Source organism: Pantherophis guttatus, chromosome 11 (assembly GCF_059756535.1).
Source record: "Pantherophis guttatus breed Tessera chromosome 11, ASM5975653v1, whole genome shotgun sequence".
Lineage (NCBI taxonomy): Eukaryota > Metazoa > Chordata > Lepidosauria > Squamata > Colubridae > Pantherophis > Pantherophis guttatus.
The window spans coordinates 27,008,905-27,028,887 of NC_142073.1; the positions used below are offsets into that span (position 1 = coordinate 27,008,905).

The 19,983-nt window shown below is 43.6% G+C and overlaps 1 protein-coding gene across 8 annotated transcripts in view; it reads right to left on the bottom strand.

Moving 5' to 3' along the window:
- CNOT1 (CCR4-NOT transcription complex subunit 1) overlaps positions 1-19,983 on the bottom strand; it is a 164,662-nt gene that overhangs the window by 23,074 nt on the left and 121,605 nt on the right. For all 8 annotated transcript variants that reach the window (XM_034425696.3, XM_060681493.2, XM_034425699.3 and 5 more), the window contains exons 34-38: positions 10,849-10,968; positions 10,306-10,497; positions 8,201-8,343; positions 1,057-1,165; positions 797-966 (exon numbers count right to left, since the gene is read on the bottom strand). In XM_034425696.3, the coding sequence (XP_034281587.1) occupies positions 797-966; positions 1,057-1,165; positions 8,201-8,343; positions 10,306-10,497; positions 10,849-10,968 (734 nt within the window). The remainder of the gene's footprint in view (positions 1-796; positions 967-1,056; positions 1,166-8,200; positions 8,344-10,305; positions 10,498-10,848; positions 10,969-19,983) is intronic.

Here is a 19,983-nt window from a genome sequence, read left to right on the forward strand (position 1 = left end):
TCAGTGATGAGATGGGGACAAGCCTAGCAGAACCAGTGCCTGTTAGGTCCCTCTTGGGGGGAGGGGGGGAATAGGCAGGGGCAATGTTGCAGTGTCTTTGTGGTCAGTTGTAAGGATGAACAACTGCTGTGGTCCTGCAACATTCATAGCTTTGGGACTGTGTTGTAAGTACTTTTGGGAGTGATGTCGTTTGAACCATTGCTAAGTGAACTTCTGTAATTCAAGGACTACCTGTATTATCCTGTTTTTTCCTTCCAAAGGAAATTGACAAATTAACTAAGTCAAATACATGAATGATAAAAACAGTCCTCGAATTATGACCACAACTGAGCCCAAAATTTCTGTTGGTAAGAGAGACAATTATTAAGTTAGTAACACAGTTAAGAAAATCTGGCTTCCCCATTGATTTTGCTTGTCAGAAGATCACAAAAGGTGATCACAGGACCCTAGGACAATGCAACTGTCATAAATATGAACCAGTTGTCTGGCATCTGAATTTTGATCACGTGATTACAGAGATGCTACAATGGTCATCAGTGTCAAAAACGGTCATAAGTCACTTTTTTCAGTGCCATTTTAACTTCAACCGGTCAGTAAATGAACTATTATAAGGTGATGACTACCTGTATTGTGGACAACACAGTGAAGTTAACCAGATTCCAGATTGGATAGGATAGCATTCTCTGCCACTCCTGACCCAGGAAGAATGTGGGGTGGGGATGACAGAGCAGTTGTTTCTGCAAACGGCCATCAGGCTTGTTTGGCCACCTCCCTACCCCCGGTGTCTGAGCATTACCCTTCTGGAGCATTTCCTCTGGAGTGAGCATTTATCCTCATCAGAGTTTCAATGGTATGGAACAAATCTGCTTCTGTCATGTGAGCCACACTTCTCTCATCCACCAGCAGGATCTTCACCAGTTGCATTGCAAACGCCACTGCCATGTAGTTCAAGCCATTCTCCATGGACTATAAAGAGCAGAGATGCCAAAAAGAATGAGCCATTTCCATCCCAGAGCATCTGTATTGTCTTCATGAAAGCCAATGTCAACAACTCACCTGAGCCAGGTGAAGGTCGTACTGTTGCATGTTAACTAGATGGTTACGAATCAGGAGCTCCACTGCTTCTACGTTGTATTTATATTCATCTCGACACTCAATCAGACATCTGGAAAAGTATTGTCACTTTCTCATGTTAATTTAGTTTTGTTCTAACTCTCAGCAGGCAAAGATTGATTAATCTCTGCTTCATGTCTCTTCAACTTAAGCAGACAGGTCATGTCTTGGCTTGCGTCAAGGAGGTCAGCAAGAAGTAGTAGCAAATCAGTTCTAGCTGAGCCGTCCACAAAGGACAGAAAACAGCTAACACAAAACCATTTGGGATAATAATAAAACCACCACAAACTTTACCTGCCACACAGCAATAACTTTCAAAGTAATGTCATTTGTTGTGACTTCACAGGAAGGATTCAGAGGAAGTTAAAAACATAGTTAAAAACTATAAGCAACTAAATGTCTATGGAGATTCTCAGTCATCCAGGTGATGGTTGTCCCAAAGGTGCTTTTTTTCAAGAGGCAACTGAACTTTCAGGGTTTTTTTTTTTTTGAAGACGTTTTGCTTCTCATCCAAGAAGCTTCTTCAGCTCTGACTGAATGGTGGGGAATGGAAGGATTTATACTCCTTGCAGACAACTAGTCATTTGCATTCTTTTAGTGAGTTGTCAAGGCCACTTGGAGGTTTATCTGTGTCGTCGGGGTCACCCAAGTGATGCACATGGGTGTGGAGCCTTCTTGGAACTGTTGAAAGGACTGTGTTGTAGATTGGAGACAGATGATGTCGCATCCCTCCCCCTCTGTTGAGAGAGGGCTGGTTGTTCAATTTTGACATAAATGGCCTTTTTAACCCCTCTTTCAAACCAGCGGTCCTCTCTGTCCAAAATATGGACTTTGTTGTCTTCAAAAGAGTGGCCTGTGTCTTTTAAATGCAGATGGACTGCTGAATCTAGTCCTGATGTGTTTGTTCTTCTGTGTTGTGCCATGCGTTTATGAAGTGGTTGTTTTGTTTCCCCAATGTACGGACTGTCAACTTGCGATTTGCACATGACTCACTGCATTATACTGCATATACTATGTTGCTCAGTTTCTGTCTGGGTGTTTTATCCTTGGGGTGGATAAGCTTCTGCCTTAGTGTATTCTTGGGTTTGAATAACCTATCATCAGAACCTTACATCACTGAGCTGAAGGCCTGTCTACCATCTTTCCCATAGATGGGAAAGAAAAAGAACGTAAACACATCGAAGAAGCCCTCAGAACATGTGGCTATCCCAAGTGGGCCTTCATCAAATCTCAAAAAAGACTCTACAGGAGCTCCTCTGTAACAGACAATGATGAGAACAATAAACGAAGCAACATTGTCATTCCATACGTTTCAGGAATATCACAAAAGCTCAGGAGGATCTTCAGCCAACATAACATGCATGCACACTTCAAACCCAAGAATACACTAAGGCAGAAGCTTCTCCATCCCAAGGATAAAACACCTGTATTTAAAAGACACAGGCCACTCTTTTGAAGACAACAAAGTCCATAATTTGGACAGAGAGGACCGCTGGATTGAAAGAGAGGTTAAAGAGGCTATTTATATCAAAATTGAACAACCAGCCCTCTCTCAACAGAGGGGGAGGGATACAACATTATCTATCTCCAATCTACAACACAGTCCTTTCAACAGTTCCAAGAAGGCTCCACACCCATTTGCACCACTCAGGTGACCCCGGCGACACAGATAAACCTCCAGGTAGCTTTGACAACTCACTAAAAGAATGCAAATGACCAGTTGTCTGCAAGGAGTATAAATCCTTCCATTCCCCACCATCCAGTCAATGCTGAAGAAGCTTCTTGGATGAGAAGTGAAATGTCTTCAAAGAAAAATCAGAAAATCCAGTTGCCTCTTGAAAAATCACCTTTGGGTATAAGCAACTAAGTTTGATTTCTGTCATTTCTGTGAGGTGATATAACTCATTATTTCTCAGATATAACCTGTTTCAATAGTCATCTCAGAATATATTAATCATGTCAGAGGCATCATTTCTTTTATTTAAGGAGATTAGAATAGTACTCACACAGCAGCACTAAGTGCACAATATAATCTTATACAGAACTAAGAACAACATTTATTTATTTATTTATTTATTTATTTATTAGATTTCTATACCGCCCTACTCCCGAAGGACTCAGGGCGGTGCACAGCCAAACAATAAAAACACATACAATACAAAATTTAAAAAATAGAATAAAATCAAATTAAATAATTTTGGCCCCGACAAATTTAAAACCCCAAACTTTTAAAACCAATTTAAAATTGAATATATAAATACTAAAAAATATTTAAAATATTTAAAATATTTAAAATTTTAAAAATCTTTTATAAAAGAGGGGGAAAATTAGGCCAGGCCGGCCTGGTGAAATAGTAAGGTCTTTAAGGCGCGGCGGAAGGTGCGCAGATCCGGGATCCTCCGTATCTCTGGGGGGAGCTCGTTCCAGATAGTAGGTGCCCCCACAGAGAAGGCTCTCCCCCTGGGGGCCGCCAGTCGGCATTGTTTGGCTGACGGCACCCGGAGGAGCCCCTCTCTATGGGAGCGTACTGGTCGGTGGGAGGCTATTGGTGGTAGTAGGCGGTCCCGCAAGTACCCGGGTCCTAAGCCATGGAGCGCTTTAAAGGTGGTAACCAAAACCTTGAAGCGCACCCGGAAGACCACCGGGAGCCAGTGCAGCTCGCGCAGGAGAGGTGTTACATGGGAACGCCATGTCGCTCCCATTACCACCCGCGCGGCCGCACTCTGCGCCAGTTGGAGCCTCCGGGTGCTCCTCAAGGGGAGCCCCATGTAGAGAGCGTTGCAATAGTCCAGGCGGGAGGTGACAAGGGCATGAGTGACCGTGCGTAAAGAGTCCCGATCCAGAAAGGGACGCAACTGGCGAATCAGGCGAACCTGATGAAAAATCCTCCCGGTCACGGCCGTCAAGTGCTCTTCTAAAGACAGCCGTGAGTCCAGGAGGACGCCCAAGTTGCGAGCCCTCTCCGTGGGGGCCAATGATTCGCCCCCAATAGTCAGTGATGGCGTCAACTGACTATATCGGGACGTCGGAAACCACAGCCACTCAGTCTTGGATGGGTTGAGCCTGAGCCTGTTCCTCCCCATCCAGATCCGTACGGCCTCCAGGCACCGGGACATCACTTCAAGGGCATCGTTGGGGTGATCCGGGGTGGAGATGTACAGCTGGGTGTCGTCAGCGTACTGATGGTACTCCACCCCGAAACCACGGATGATCTCGCCCAGCGGCTTCACATAAATGTTGAACAGGAGAGGCGAGAGGACCGACCCTTGCGGCACCCCACATATGAGGGGCCTCGGGGTCGACCTCTGTCCCCCTGTCAACACAGACTGCGACCGGTCAGAGAGAAAGGAGGAGAACCACCGCAACACAGTGCCTCCCACCCCCAACTCTTCCAACCGGTGCAGCATGATACCATGGTCGATGGTATCAAAAGCCGCTGAGAGATCTAACAGGACCAGGACAGAGGAGCACCCCCTGTCCCGAGCCCTCCAGAGATCATCAACCAACGCGACCAATGCCGTTTCCGTGCTGTACCCGGGCCTGAAGCCCGACTGGAACGGATCCAGATACGTCGTTTCATCCAGGTGCTGGGGGAGCTGTTGCGCGACCACACTCTCAACAACCTTCGCAACAAAGCGAAGATTGGAGACCGGACGATAATTTACCAACATTGCCGGGTCCAGGGAAGGCTTCTTGAGGAGAGGCCTCACCACCGCCTCTTTCAAGGCGGCGGGAAAGTCACCCTCACTCAGCGAAGCGTTTATAATCCCCTGGAGCCAGCCTCGTGTCACTTCCCGGGAAGCCAGTACTAACCAGGAAGGACACGGGTCCAATAAACAAGTGGTCGCGTTCAGTCTACCCAGAATCCTGTCCACGTCCTCAGGGGTCACAGGATCAAACTCATCCCAGATAACATTCTCAAGACCTGCCCCCGTCTCTCCCCCTGAGACTACCCAGTCGGAGTCCAAATCTTCCCGAATCTGAGTGATTTTGTCATACAGATACTGAACAAAATCCTCGGCTCTACCCTCCAAGGGGTCCTCCCGCGCTTCCTGGTGGAGCAGGGAGCGGGTCACCCTAAAGAGGGCGGCCAGGCGATTATCTGATGACGCAATAAGAGCAGCAAAATAACTACATTTCGCTGCTTTTATCGCCACTAAGTAATTCCTAATGTGGGATCTTACTAGTGTCCGGTCAGATTCAAGAAGACTGGCCCTCCAACTACTCTCTAGGCGTCTTTTCCGGCGCTTCAACTCCCTCAGCTCCTCGGTAAACCAAGGAGCCAATTGAGATCGGCGCCGGGTCAGAGGCCGCAAAGGCACGACCCGATCCAGAGCACCAGCAGCCGCCCTATCCCAGGCGGCCACCAGGTCTCCAGTCGAGGCGTGTGCCAGAACCTCAGGAAATGGCCCAAGCTCCGTCTGGAATCTGTCAGGTTCCATCAGGCGCCTGGGGCGGAACCATCTGACCGGCTCCGCCTCCCTGCGGCGGGGTGCAGCGGTTCGAAAGTCGAGACGAAGGAGAGAGTGATCTGACCATGACAAGGGTTCAGTAACTATATCCCCTATATCAAGATCCCTCAACCACTGTCCAGAGACAAAAACCAGATCCAGCGTGTTTCCCCCTGTGTGGGTAGGGCCATGAATTAACTGGGTCAGGTCCATAGCTGTCATGGAAGCCATGAACTCCCGAGCCATCTCTGACGTCTCACCCACGGACGGCAGGTTGAAATCCCCCATAACCATAAGCTTAGGGGTATCAACCGCCACCGCGGCGATGACGTTGAGTAGCTCGGGCAGGGCTGTTGCCACGTGGCAGGGAGCCAGGTACGTGATCAGCAAACCCATCTGAACCCCATGACCCCATTTCACAAAAAGGGATTCACAGCCGGCCGTCTGAGGAACAGTGGCCTCCCTCGGTCTCAGACCTTCTTTAATGATAACCGCTACCCCCCCGCCCCTCCCGTGACCTCGGCTGATGGAATGCTTGGAAACCTGGCGGGCACATTTCAACGAGGGGAACCCCCCCCTCCTGGCCCAACCAGGTCTCCGTAATACCTGCCAGGTCCGCACCCCCCTCCTGAACAAGATCACAGATGAGGGGGGCTTTATTTACTACGGACCTGGCATTGCACAGCATCAGCCGAAGGCCTGGGTCCTGAGGGTCTATGCAACCTGAGGAGCGAGTAGAGCCTTGGGGGCCGGAGCACGCCACCGCTCGTAGACAGCGAGTGCGCACTCCCCTAACACGATATGGCCCCCTGCTCCCGCCATATCTACCCCTCCCACCTACAGTACTGATGTTCAAAAAGCTATCCGGACAAGCTCTAACCCCCCCCTCGATCCCGGGTCCTCCATCCCCCACACCACGCTTCACTGCCAGACCCGACCCTCCCCCTTGTGGGTTATCCCCCATACCCACAGCCCGAATTCCAATCTGACCCTCCCCCTCCCTAGGACCCCTTAAAAATTTGACTAAAAATTTTGTTAAAAAACCCCTCAATCCCCTCGTTTTCACATGCCACCTCTCTGGGTCCCAAAACCCTTCCTTGAGGTGGGCCCTCGATAGTGAGGAGGGCCACATCTGCGAGAAGGGGGAATCTCGCAGCGCAAGAAGATCTGCAGTCGTATACATCTCCAAAATGCAGCGATGGAGGCCCAAAGCTCAGACAGGGGGCTTCACAAAAGATGTAACACAGCCAATTGTTCATCGATGTGCTGTTGGTGTCTCAACTGTCAACTGGTGTCTCAAATGTCTCAACATTAAGCCTGAATGATGGGGTCACATTAATCAAGACACCATTTATACATTCAGCAATTACAAGAATACTTTATAGGAGGTATTGGGTCAATCCAAGGATTCAAGCCAATCCAAATCTATGCAAAAGCCCAAAATAGTTACTGTGGTTGGACTAAGCTTGAGAGAAAATACCCACATTCAGAGAGCTTTCTGTCATTCTCAGAACAAAATACACTGTTTTATTCAAAACTTTGGGGGGTGGGTGTGGGTGGGGACAAGGCAGTTTTGAATACATTTTGCTCAGCAGAAAAACTGAATTGTTTTTATAGATTTGAAATGTAACAGCATGTGTTCTGTGAGCTTTCCTAAGGTGATAGTTGATACTTATGCAAATCCGGCTTGGCTTATTTGATGAGAAATATTAGTTAAGCCAGATTTATAATGGAAAAGTACACTGATGTACGTTTTTTTAATGTCATCACAAATAATTTTTACCAGACCGATAGCCAGAGACAAGCTTGTGTTTGAACGTGGGGCTTGCTTTTTTGCTTAAATTGTTCTTATTGTATCCTATAGGAATATTAAAAGAACTTTTAAAAAAACACTAAGTTTTCTTTGGTTCAATGATAGAATAGGGCTTGATATGGCCCAAAGGGCTAATCAACAAATAAAAATTGAATTGAATAGAATAGGGGCTTCAAACATTTTGAAAATTTATTCTACAGTAGAGAGCCTACGACACCTTTGCTCCATGTTGGCAGCGGGGAAGCTAAATTCCTGGTGCTAAATTCAACTAAGAAGGACCTTCTGACCGAACCGTTTCATCCCATATTCAAAACAACATACTTTTTCAGCTTCATGCATTTATTTTATAGAGAGATTAAGTATTTTGAAGGTGCATGAATCCTAGTCCTGATACTTTTCTTTTTCTTCTACATTTGCTTTTTTTCTGGGAAAACTATGATGTAAAAACCATGTGATGGTCTTTCAAAGCTCTTTCACCCCCATGTCATGATGATGAAAGAGCATTGGTGGCGCAGCAGACTAAAGTGCTGTTAAGTAGCACCAGCTGTCTGCAATTACTGCAAGTTCAAATCTCACCAGGCTCAAGGTTGACTCAGCCTTCCATCCTTCCGAGGTAGGTAAAATTAGGACCCGGATTGTGGGGGCAATAAACTGACTTTGTATAAAAAAGAACACCGCTTAGGGGGGCCCGAAAGCCCGACTAAGCAGGTATATACAAAAGTATGAAGGCTATTGCTTAACGCATTGTAAGCCGCCCTGAGTCTCCGGAAAAGGGCGGCATATAAATAGAACCAATAAATAAATAAATAAATAAATGACTGACCTTGTTATCTGCTTGTTACACCAGGGAGAGCCATAGGCCCGGCCATCTTGCAGGGCTTTTAATACAAGCAAATGACATTCGCGGTACCGGAGGAGGAGGTCTGCATCTGCACCACTCGTAGCATCTAATAATCCTTCAACTGCCTGTCAGAAGAAGAAAGTATTTCTTAATGAATTTTCTGGCAGAAAAAAACTAGTTCTCTCTTCAGATTGGATTTTATATCTTTTAAGAATATAATCAAATAGTTAACAACTCATTTTTTTAATGATACACAAGCCCACAAAACCTGTAAGTCTTTGACTTACAACCATTCATTCAGTGATCATTCGAAGTTACAATGGCACTGAAAAAACTGACTTATGACTGGAGTATCTTATTACTTATTACCTATGGAGTATCCCCAGGATCACATAATCGAAATTCAGGCGCTTGGCAACTAGCATGTATTTATGACAGCTGCACTATCCCAGGGTCATGGGATCACCCGCTGGCTTCTGACAAGTAAGGCAATGTGGGAAGTCAGAATTGCTTAATGACTGCATGATTCACTTAACAATTAGTGTTTTGCTTAACAACTAGAGGAAAAAAGGTCGTAAAATGGGACAAAACTCATTTAACAACTACCTTGCTTAGTAATGAAAATTTTGGGCTCAGCTGTGGCCATAAGTCAAAGACTACCTGTAGTAGGTTGATTCTGTCCTGAATAGATACGATTCTCCTTCTGTTTTCTAAAAAGACATCCGCAACATTTATGTTTTTATCCAGATTTATATTTTCACAGGGATAGCTGGTTCTACTCTCCACTGCCTTGGTCAGAGCACTCTTGGAGTACCATGCCCAGTTCTGATGGGCACAATACAAGGAGGACAATGAGCAACTGGAAAGAGTACAGGTAGTCATTGACTTACAACAGTTTGTTTAGTGACCGTTCAAAGTTACAACAGCACTGAAAAGTGACTGATGACCATTTTTCACGCTTACCACTGTTGCAGCATCCCCATGATCATGTGACCAATATTTAGACACTTGGCAACTGACTCACATTTATAACAGTTGCAGGGTTCCGGGATGATATGATCACTTTTTGAGACCTTCTGACAAGTAAAGCCAATGGGGAAACTAGATTCACTTAACAACCGTGTTACTAATTTAACAACTGCAGTGATTTACTTAACTATGGCAAGAAAGATTGAAAATGGGGCAAAACTCACTTAACAACTGTCTTGCTTAGCAGTAAAAGTTTGGATTCAATTGTGGTCGTAAATCAAGGACTACCTGTATAGAGAAGACTAAGACGATGAGAGACTTGAAAGCTTAATCCTATGTAGTACATTTAACTGGGTACATTTAGGCCAGGGGTGTCAAACTGATGGCATCACGTGACGTATCACAACTTTTTCCCCCCTTCACTAAACCGGGCGTGTGCAGTATCAGGCCACAAGTTTGACAGCCCTGATTTAGGCCAAAGAACAAAAGGGAAAGGGCTGCCGAAACAATATTTTAATGCTTTAAAGGACTATCACAGGAAAGGAAATATGGATTAGTTTCCTGAGAATAGGATGTCAGCCCTTTATGGAAGGCATTTGAAAAAAACAGACACTGTGGGGATTCTAGGAATGCTATTTTATGGTTAGAGGGTACACTAACAGAATCTTGAAAGCCTCCTCAATTTGTGCTCCATTTCTTCTTACACTAAACAATATCAAGGCAGGATTATTTTGAGTTTCTTTCTCATGTTTGCTTCAGTCTCTGGACTGACCCAATAATTCCCAGGTCCCCTATTAAGACCATCCTCTCTGCTCATAACTTCAAGGTAAAGCTTTGCAGCTTATCCTGTAGCCACCATGGAAATTTGACCAAGCACAGCCTAAGGCAGAAGAAAACAACTAGTTTTCCAGCTTTCTTGCTAGGAAATCCTCCAATGGGAGTTCTTAAGACTGCAGAACAGGTAGGAAGCCCAGTCTGTCCTGATTCGTCAGATAGGGACTTTGTAGGGACATATCCTTATCATCTTTTTTAGAGGTACTTGCACTCCAAATCTATGTTTGGAGACCCAGCAACTATTTTCTCCACAAAAAAGTGATCACCGGAGTTTATGCACATACCTTCTGTAGCAATCCAAGGGCTGCAATAGCATCTCGAGAATTACGAGCCACAACGACAGCCTCCAAAAGGCTCCGCAGAGCTTGTGTCTGGGGATTCATGGCCAGAGTGTGGGGAACAGACTGCAGGTGCTGCTCCAGCTCTGCCATGCATTTATCATAGATCTGTGCCACATCATCAGTTGCCCAGGCTTGCTATATTGGGATGAAGCAAAGATGCAGTCAGATCCCTGAGGAATGATCATTTTAAATATTTGCTTTTAAAAAATGCCTTTAGATTAGTTTTCATCAGGAACATTACTATCAGCATCTTCAAAAATATTGTTGTTCAAATGGACACTGCTGATCTTCAAAGCCCCTTTCAACTTTTACATTCAGTGATTCTATGAAATGGATAAACATTAAGCCTTTAATAGATCATAGTAGATTTTTAAATTTTCCTGTAGTATGTAACTTTTGAAGAATAGCACTATTCTTCAAAAGTGTTCTTCAGAAGCCACTGGATAAGACCCTGAATGTCCTTTTCTGACTCAAGTGGACAGCTACCTTCATAGGCTGGGCCAGGATTCCTGTTGGTTGACTTGAATCATTTGTTGGCAGGAAACCAGGAACATTCCGTGCAAATTCTTCATATACAGCTAGCTGCTTTGGGTCCACACCACCAACCTTAAAAAACAAATAATGAATGTCGGTAACATATTTCCACAACTGTATTGAGAGTGGATTCCTCAATTACTCTTGCTTGCAACTAATTCAGAAAAAGAGACTACAGTTACTGCAGAATCTACTGAGTAAAGATAGTCAACTAAAATTTATCAGTTTAAGAGCAGATCTTTCTAGTTTACACGTTTGCCACACAAATGCTATGGCATTCAGCAATTGCATTTAACGTGATTCTACTATGACAAATGATATGGTGAATAACAGCTTCCCAGCAGCACCAGGGAATGCAGATGGTGAAGAGGCTGCTGGGACTTGTATTTCAGCAATTGCAGGAGAGCTACCCAGCCCCCACAGTAGTTGAAAGAACAACGCTCCAATAGATATGCACAACTTTTGCTTCATGGGAGTTAAAAGCAAAAACATACACCAACTTTCAAACACAACTTCTTCACAATCAACTTCTTCACAAGGTCCACAGAGGAAGAGAAAGCAAAAGATACACAGCATCAGTGGAGGCCTGCAGTTCCTATTATTGCTAGAAATTTAGCTCTGTATTACATGTACACAGTACACATCACTCACCAAGCTCAATGTGCCTGATGACAAAACCAATTTCCAGGTCTTGGGCAACTAGCAGAAGAGCAGGCAAGAAAGGGATTCCACCTGGTTGGCTTTCCACAAGCTATTAAAAACAGAATTATTCCAAAGAGTATTTGGAGTATGAAGTAACTCCTCTGGTTTTGGTTCTATGTTTTGCTATTGTTAGCTGCAAAGTCGTATCCAACCCATCACGACCCCATGGACAACATTCCTCCAGGCTTCTCTGTCCTCTACCATCCTCTGGAGTCCCGATATAGTCAGCAGGTGCCATCGCTGACTATTGGGGATGAATCATTGCCCCCCACAGAGAGGGCTCGCAATCTGGGTGTCCTCCTGGATGCACGGCTATCTTTAGAAGAGCATATGACGGCCGTGGCCAGGGGGGCCTTTTATCAGGTTTGCCTGATTCGCCAGTTGCAGCCCTTTCTGGACCGGGACTCCTTGCGCACGGTCACTCACGCCCTTGTCACCTCCCGGCTGGACTATTGTAATGCTCTCTACATGGGGCTCCCCTTGAAGAGCACTCGGAGGCTCCAACTGGTCTAGAATGCGGCCGCGCGGGTGGTTATGGGCGCAACTTGTTGTGCCCGCGTGACACCCCTCCTGCGCGAGCTGCACTGGCTCTCAGTGGTCTTCTGGGTGCGATTCAAGGTGTTGGTCATCACCTTTAAAGCGCTCCATGGCACAGGACCCAGGTACCTTCGAGACCGACTTCTTTTTTTTTTTTTAAAGGAAAAGTTTTTATTTTATGATCAAACAAGTATACAATATAAGCAATCAAAAAAAGAAAAAAAAAAGAAAAAAAAAAAAGAAAATTTTTTTTCTCTAAACTCAATCTTCAACCCCTCCTCACCACCCCCACCCCCGACTTCCCAGAACAAAAACAGGGCATAGATTTCACCAAACATTCGCTAAAATAAACTAGCTAACTGCAAGATTTAATAGCTCCCAAGACCCCATAACTCCCCTCTTACAATTTCATCAACCTCCCTTTTTATAGACTCAAAGTAGCAAATAATCCAATAACTCTAAGAGTTTCAAAACCATTAACAAATATTAAGCATTCAAACCTTAAAAATTCTCTTAATATATCAATAAGGTATTCACTTCATTTACAAAAACATTTTTCCCCCTCCTACTTTTCTCAAAATTCAGATATTTTGAAATCTTATAACAAAAAATAAGCCTTAAATATTCAATAGTTACATTTTCCCCCTTCGTTGTTCCTCCCTCCAACTTTTAAAATTTTAAAACATAAACATCAACGTTTTAATTAACCATTAATACATAAACTAGAAAACCAAAAAAGATTAATCTTACATTCTTACTCTCAAATATTTTAAAAATCTTAAAACAAAAAATAAACCTTAATTAATCATAATCTGTACGTTTACCCCCTCAGTCTTTTTTCCTCCCTCCAACTTTTAACTCCTAAAACATAATCATTTTTAGCCATTATCATTATTTAAGTTTCTACATTTAAAAAAAAAAACATAATCATTTTAATTAACCATTAATGCATCATATTTAAAAATCAATATTTAAATTTATACTTTTTCCCCCTCAGTAGTTATAACACCTAAAGCATAATCATTTTTAACCATGAATAGAACAACTGCAAAACCAAAAAGAAAGGTTAATCTTCCATTCTTGCTTTCTTTTTATATTTTTTCCAGTCTTTCTGCATCCCTCCTACTTCTATTTTGAGGAGGTTTGTAATTTTAATTTGAGGTTGATGTAACTGCAAAGATTGTCCCCTTTTTGAGAAAATTTCCTCTGATTTAGAGCCCCCATATCGACTCTTCTTGCTTATATAAATCAGTTCATTCCTTCGTCTGTAAAACCAAAGATTGTCAAGAGTTTGAAAGTTGTTTCTTTTCTATTAAATGTATAAATACCACTGGCAAATCTTCTTCATCTTCTGAAACTTCGGAAGTCTGGTCATTTACTACTTTCTTCCAAACCAAGTCGTAATTTTGAAGGATTCTATCAATTTTTTCAAAAAGAGCAGAGAATAAGCTCAAAAATTCTTGAGAAGATTCTTCCACCTTCTCTGCTTCAATCAAAATGTCTCCTGGATTGTCATCATGTTCCGTACTTGCTTTTGTCTCCTCAATCATTTCTGTTGTTATCTCTTTAAGAATTGCTATTTGATTACTTATAGCTGCAGTATGATTATTCATGGCTTCTTTTATAAATTCTGTAAATTCTGCATCAAAATCCTTGTAGTTCTGTAAATCAGACAACTGTTTCATTTCTGACACCTCCAAATAGCTTCCAGCACTTTCAAAATCTCCTTTCTTGGAAGCCATTTTATTTTAAAAAGATTTTCTTTCTTCCCACAACCATAAAGTCATAAAGTCACAGCCATCCTCTTGAGCAACTTTCAGCAATTTCTTTATAAATCACCAAACGAGATAATCTTTTCCCCAAACAGCTCTTTAAAATCTAATCCAGCAATTTAAAGTCAGTCTCTGAGCACGAGTCTATTAGCAGACACTTTCCTTTCTAGCTTTCACTTTTAAAATCACAACAAAAAAACGCCATCTTTACTTCCAGCTCAGAAAATCCAATTAGAAACATTGTATCTCCGGAGTTAAGCATTATACTTGCAAAAAGCTTGTCCTCCTGCTTCCGTTCCGCCTGCTTTTTTGAAATCATTTAATCTTTTGTTTGACAGCAGAAATTGGACGCGACGCCTAGCTCTGTAAAAAACAGAGTCCCCCCGGATCCGGAGCTTCAGTGGGCTAAACGGGGAGTTCTCGCCCTCCTAACCCCTGGAATTAATCCAGGGGTTTTCGGGGAGCTCTACCCTCACCCACCTGCTCTCCTCCTCTTCTTTTCCCGAAGGGGAGATTTTCAAGCCATTTGACAGCTGATTAGCGCTGTCAGAACGGCTCAACGGGATCACGGGGGCGGCGGTCTAAAAAGACCATCCATGGTGCCACGGAGCCAACCCGGAGACCGACTTCTGCCACCAATAGCCTCCCACCGGCCAGTTCGCTCCCACAGAGAGGGTCTCCTCAGGGTGCCATCAGCCAAGTTATGTTGGCTGGCGACACCCAGGGGGAGGGCCTTCTCTGTGGGAGCCCCAGCCCTGTGGAATGAACTGCCCCCGGAAATACGTAAGATTTCCGACCTCCGGGTGTTTCGCTGCGCACTGAAGACCCTGTTGTTCCGCCAGGCCGGGCTATCAACATAATAATTTTAAATTGGGGTATTTTAAATTTTCGGGGTTTTAAACCGGGCCAAATCTATTTAATTATTTTAATTTTTAATCATTGTTTTGTCTTGTGTTTTTAAATTGGCTGTACACCGCCCTGAGTCCTTCGGGAGAAGGGCGGTATAGAAATAAAATTATTATTATTATTATTATTATTATTATTATTATTATTATTATTATTATTATTAAACTCACGCCAACTGCTTCAGTGACTCCATCCAGCCACCTCGTACTCTGTCGTCCCCTTCTTCTTCTGCCCTCAATCTTTCCCAGGATTAGGTACTTCTCCAGTGAGTCCTTCCTTCTCATTAGGTGGCCAAAGTATTTTCAGTTTCATCTTCAGGACCTGGCCTTCTAAAGAGCAGTTAGGGTTGATCTCCTCTAGGACTGCATTTGATCGCCTTGCAGTCCAAGGGACTTGCAGGAGTCTTCTCCAGCACCATAGCTCAAAGGCCTCAATTCTTTGGCGCGCAACCTTTCTTATGGTCCAACTTTCACAGCCATACATTGCAACTGGGAAAACCATAGCCTTGACTATACACAGTTTTGTTGGCAGGGTGATGTCTCTGCTTTTTTAATATGCTGTCTAAATTTGCCATAACTTTCCTCCCCAGGAGCAAGCGTCTTTTAATTTCTTGGTTGCAGTCCCCATCTGCGGTGATCTTGGAGCCCAGGAATATAAAATCTGTCACTACCTCCATTTCTTCCCCATCTATTTGCCAGGAACTGAGAGGGCCGGATGCCATGATCTTAATTTTCTTAATGTTGAGTTTCAAACCAACTTTTGCACTCTCCTTCTTTACCCGCATCAAGAAGTTCTTTAGTTCCTCTTCACTTTCTGCTATTAAAGTGGTATGATCTGCATATTTGAAGTTGTTGATATTTCTCCTGGCAATCTTAATTCCAACTTTTGAACAATTGATTCATTATATGTTAACTGTATCTGTTACTGTATCTGTTTTATATGTGCATAATGAATGTTTAATGTATTGCTCTGTATGGTATCTTCATTTGTACTTGTTAAATTTATTACAAATGTTTTATCATGTTTATTATCGCATACATTATCAAGAGTCTCTTGATTGTTCCAGAAAGAACTTGAATATTTTTTTTAAAAAAAAAGTTGTCTTATTTGGAACAAGGCAGAGAATCAGATTCTGCTAGAGACGTTGATGAATCAAGATGTCTAAAGGAAAAGTTACTGAATCTATAAGACCCATGTTTGAATGGACACTGTGGTAAAGACAACATGCTTACTAAAGATAACATACTTTCTAACAGTATGCTGATATCAAAATTTCTCTCTTTGCTGTAAGTCTCTGCTGTAAGAGGGCAAGAGCCACAATCATAAAATGGCTCTACTGAACAAAGAAACGCTCAGCTCCTTTCTGACCAAGGAAATGCCCTTCTCCATGAGAGTGAAGACTACTAGATACATCATGGTCCAAGCAAACTCTCCTCAGAGTGCTTCTGGCAGCTGAGCAGATTTTAAGGGCCATGGAGTCACAGAAGAACCTTCGCAGCCAGGACCAGGGTTGGAGGAACAGAGCCTGCTCAGTGTTGGGGCCAAATCCAACTTGGCCAACAGTCTCCATAGGAGAAGAAAGAAAATGAAGACACATTTGGATAATTTTCCAAATGGATAATTTTCCTCTGTCCCCTTCACTCCACTCTTCAAATCTCAGGCCCTACATCTTGGCACTGAGGAAGCCACCATCATCGGAGCTGCTAGGTTCAGAGGCATCCCAACTATATTGCTATCCCTGAGCTCTCCACACTCTGCTTGCTTTGGAAATATCATGAAAATCTGCGAGAGGAGATTGGCCCTCAGAAATGATCCTGAAGTCCAAACCGACATTTTCAGATACCCTAAACAGCAGCAGCCTAGGACATACCAGAACTGCGGCAGGCAATTGCCCACTGCAGAAGTCACCCTGACAGAGACACAGGGCAAAGCAAGGCCAGGATGGCACTTCTGCCAGCGTGGAAACAGAACATACAGTTGTGCTCATAAGTACCCTGGCAGAATTTATGATTTCTTGGCCATTTTTCAGGGAATATGAATGATAACACGAAAACCTTTCTTTCATTCATGGTTAGTGTTTGGCTGAAGCCATTTATTATCAATCAACTGTGTTTACTTTTTTTCAATCATAATAACAACAGAAACGACCCAAATGACCCTGATAAAAAGTTTACATACCCTGGTGATTGTGGCCTGATAACATGCACATAGGTTGACACAAAGGGGTGTGAATCAGGGGTGAAATGCTCCCGGTTTGGAAAGGCTCAAGCGAGTAGGTAGCGGAGATTGAGGCTAGTTCGCCGAACCGGGAGCAATGGCTGGCTGGCCACGCCCCCAAACTGGTCCATGGCCTGCAGTCCTGCCATGCTTGCCTGCCTTTCATGCTGCCTTCCTGGCGTCCCAGTGACCAGCTTGTGAAGGCAGGCAAGCAAAAGTCCACGTGGAAGGCAGGCAAGCATGGCAGGGCTGCGGGGAAGGAGCTAGCAGCTTACTGCCTCCCCCACCCACTCAAGCAGTGGCTTCCCTGCTCAGCCCCGACAAGCTATGCATCCATAGCAATGGGGTTGTTTTGTTCACCGCAGTGGTGCTTCGGGAAGGCAGGTGGACATATTCATTATAGTTGTCAGCTGCAGACGTCCGCCTGCCCTCCTGAAGTACCACCTCGGTGAACAAAACAACCCCATTGCGCTGCGCCTCCTTCTGCAACCAAACGCGCCAAGCAATGGGCTGTGCATGGGGCGCTTGGAGAGGGAGCAAGCAAGAGAGCTCTCCAACCTCTGTTTTGTGTGTGTGTGTGTGTGTGAGGGAGGGAGAGTGCGATCTGAAGCCGAGGCACCCAAACTTCTGGCAGTGGCACGGGCGGCTTCTGAGCAGCCCTGAGTCAGCCAGTTCCACCTGACCTACTCCCTGAGTCTCGCCGTTCTCCTCACCCCCCACCCCCCACTCAAGCAGCGGCAGGCTCTGCGGGACAACAGGACCTCTCATTTTTCCCACAGCACGGCGTACGCTTCTACCTCTGCTTGTCTGCTTGCAAGCAATGATCCTCTCTGCTTCTCTCGGGATGATGGTGCGGGCACCCTGGATGCATAGCTTGTTGGGGCTGAGCAGGGAAGTCGCTGTTTGAGTGGGGTGGGGGTGGGGGCGACGAGAACGGTGAGACTCAGGGAGTAGATCAGGTGGAGCTGGCTGCTCAGAAGCTGCCCCCGCCGCTGCCAGAAGTTTGGGTGCCTCGGATTCAGATCGCTCCCTCCCTCTCTCCCAAACACACCCACACACCTAAACAGAGGTTGGAAAGCTGTCTTGCTCGCTCTCTCTCCAAGCACATGGGACGTATGTGGACATTCCAACATGGCAATGATCCTAAACACAAGGCCAAGTTGACCTGTCACTGGCTACAGCAGAATAAAGTGAAGGTTCTGGAGTGGCCATCACAGTCTCCTGACCTCAATATCATTGAGCCACTCTGGGGAGATCTCAAACGTGCAAATCATGTAAGAACCAAGAATTTACAGGACCTGGAGGCTTTTTGCCAGGAAGAATGGGCAACTTTACCATCTGAGAAGATAAAGAGCCTCATCCACACATATCACAAAAGACTTCAAGCTGTCATTGATGTTAAAGGGAACAAAACACGGTATTAAGAACTGGGGTATGTAAACTTGTGATCAGGGTCATTTGGGTAGTTTCCGTTGTCATTATGATTGAAAAAGAGTAAAGTTCATTGATAATAAATGGCTTCAGCCAAACACTAACCATGAGTGAAAGAAAGGTTTTCATGTTAAAAGTCATATTCTCTGAAAAATGGCCAGGAAACCATAAATTCTGCCAGGGTATGTAAACTTATGAGCACAACTGTAAATTCTGTCAGGCTGATATTTCTCTATTTTTCATTTTGTTTTTTGTTATATTGTGACTGAAGATTTGATTTGGACTCAAGTGGTGCGTAAAGAATACATAGTGCTTGGAACAGTTAATAAGTAAAATCAATATCAAACTGCTGTGGGACAGGTGGCTGTATAATTAATTTAAATAAATACAAAAATTTAAAGTAATGAAATAAAACAAGAAAAAACAGTAAGAAAAACATTATCTAAAATCAAGCAGTACATTATTTAAAACAACTGAGAAGACAAAATGGCTGGAGGAGAAGGATATCTTCCTCAATGCAAAGTTCCTTTTTTTTTTTAAATTTGATTTTTATTATAACATATAGTGATACATTCAATACATTTTCGGTTCATTGGTGCAATTAGATACATATATACATCTACATCCATTATTACTTGTCTTTTATTTGATATTGTTTCTTAAAGCTAAATTTAATTTCAAAACACTTAAAGATAATAGTGCTCAAATCTCTAAGACTAAATGTAATACTGTTCATATGGATTTTGTTGATTAATTGATATTTAATCTCTGTACTCTATTTCCTTCTTTATTTCTTTTCCCCATCCATTCGTACCACATGTCCCACACGCTATAAAATTCCGAATCTTCTCTGTCATTAATTTCTGAAGTCAGTTTGTTCATTTCGGCGCACTCCAGTATTTTCCCAATAACATGTTCTTGAGGTGGTATTTGTTTTTCTTTCCAATACTGGGCAAAGGAAATTCTAGCGGCTGTCAGAATATGTATAATTAAGTACTTTTTCTTTTTTGCATATTCAATTTTCAAAATTCCCAGGAGAAAGGCTTTTGGTTCGAAATCAAAATTTTCTTTTATTATTTCTCTAATCCACATCCATATCATCCTCCAGAATTTTTGTGCCTGATTACAAGTCCACCAGCAGTGATAGAAAGTATCCTGCTGATGGTCACATTTCCAACATTTAGGGCTCGAATTGGGGTAGATCTTCGCTATCCTAGCTGGGGCCATATGCCATCTATAAAACAGCTTGTATTGGTTTTCCTTGTAAGCCGTCGCCTTTGTCATTTTAAGATTATTATTCCATATTGAATCCCGTTCATTCAGATTTATATTCTGTCCGATATTTTTGGCCCATGCTAACATCGGTTCTTTAACTACTTCCTCTGCCATATCGTACTCCAATAAGTAATTATATAATTTAGCTAGAATTTTGTCATCCGTACCCATCCATATCTTATCAAATCCATTTATGCTCGTCTCAATGCCAAATTCCTCCTTATCATTTTTATATCTGGATTTAATT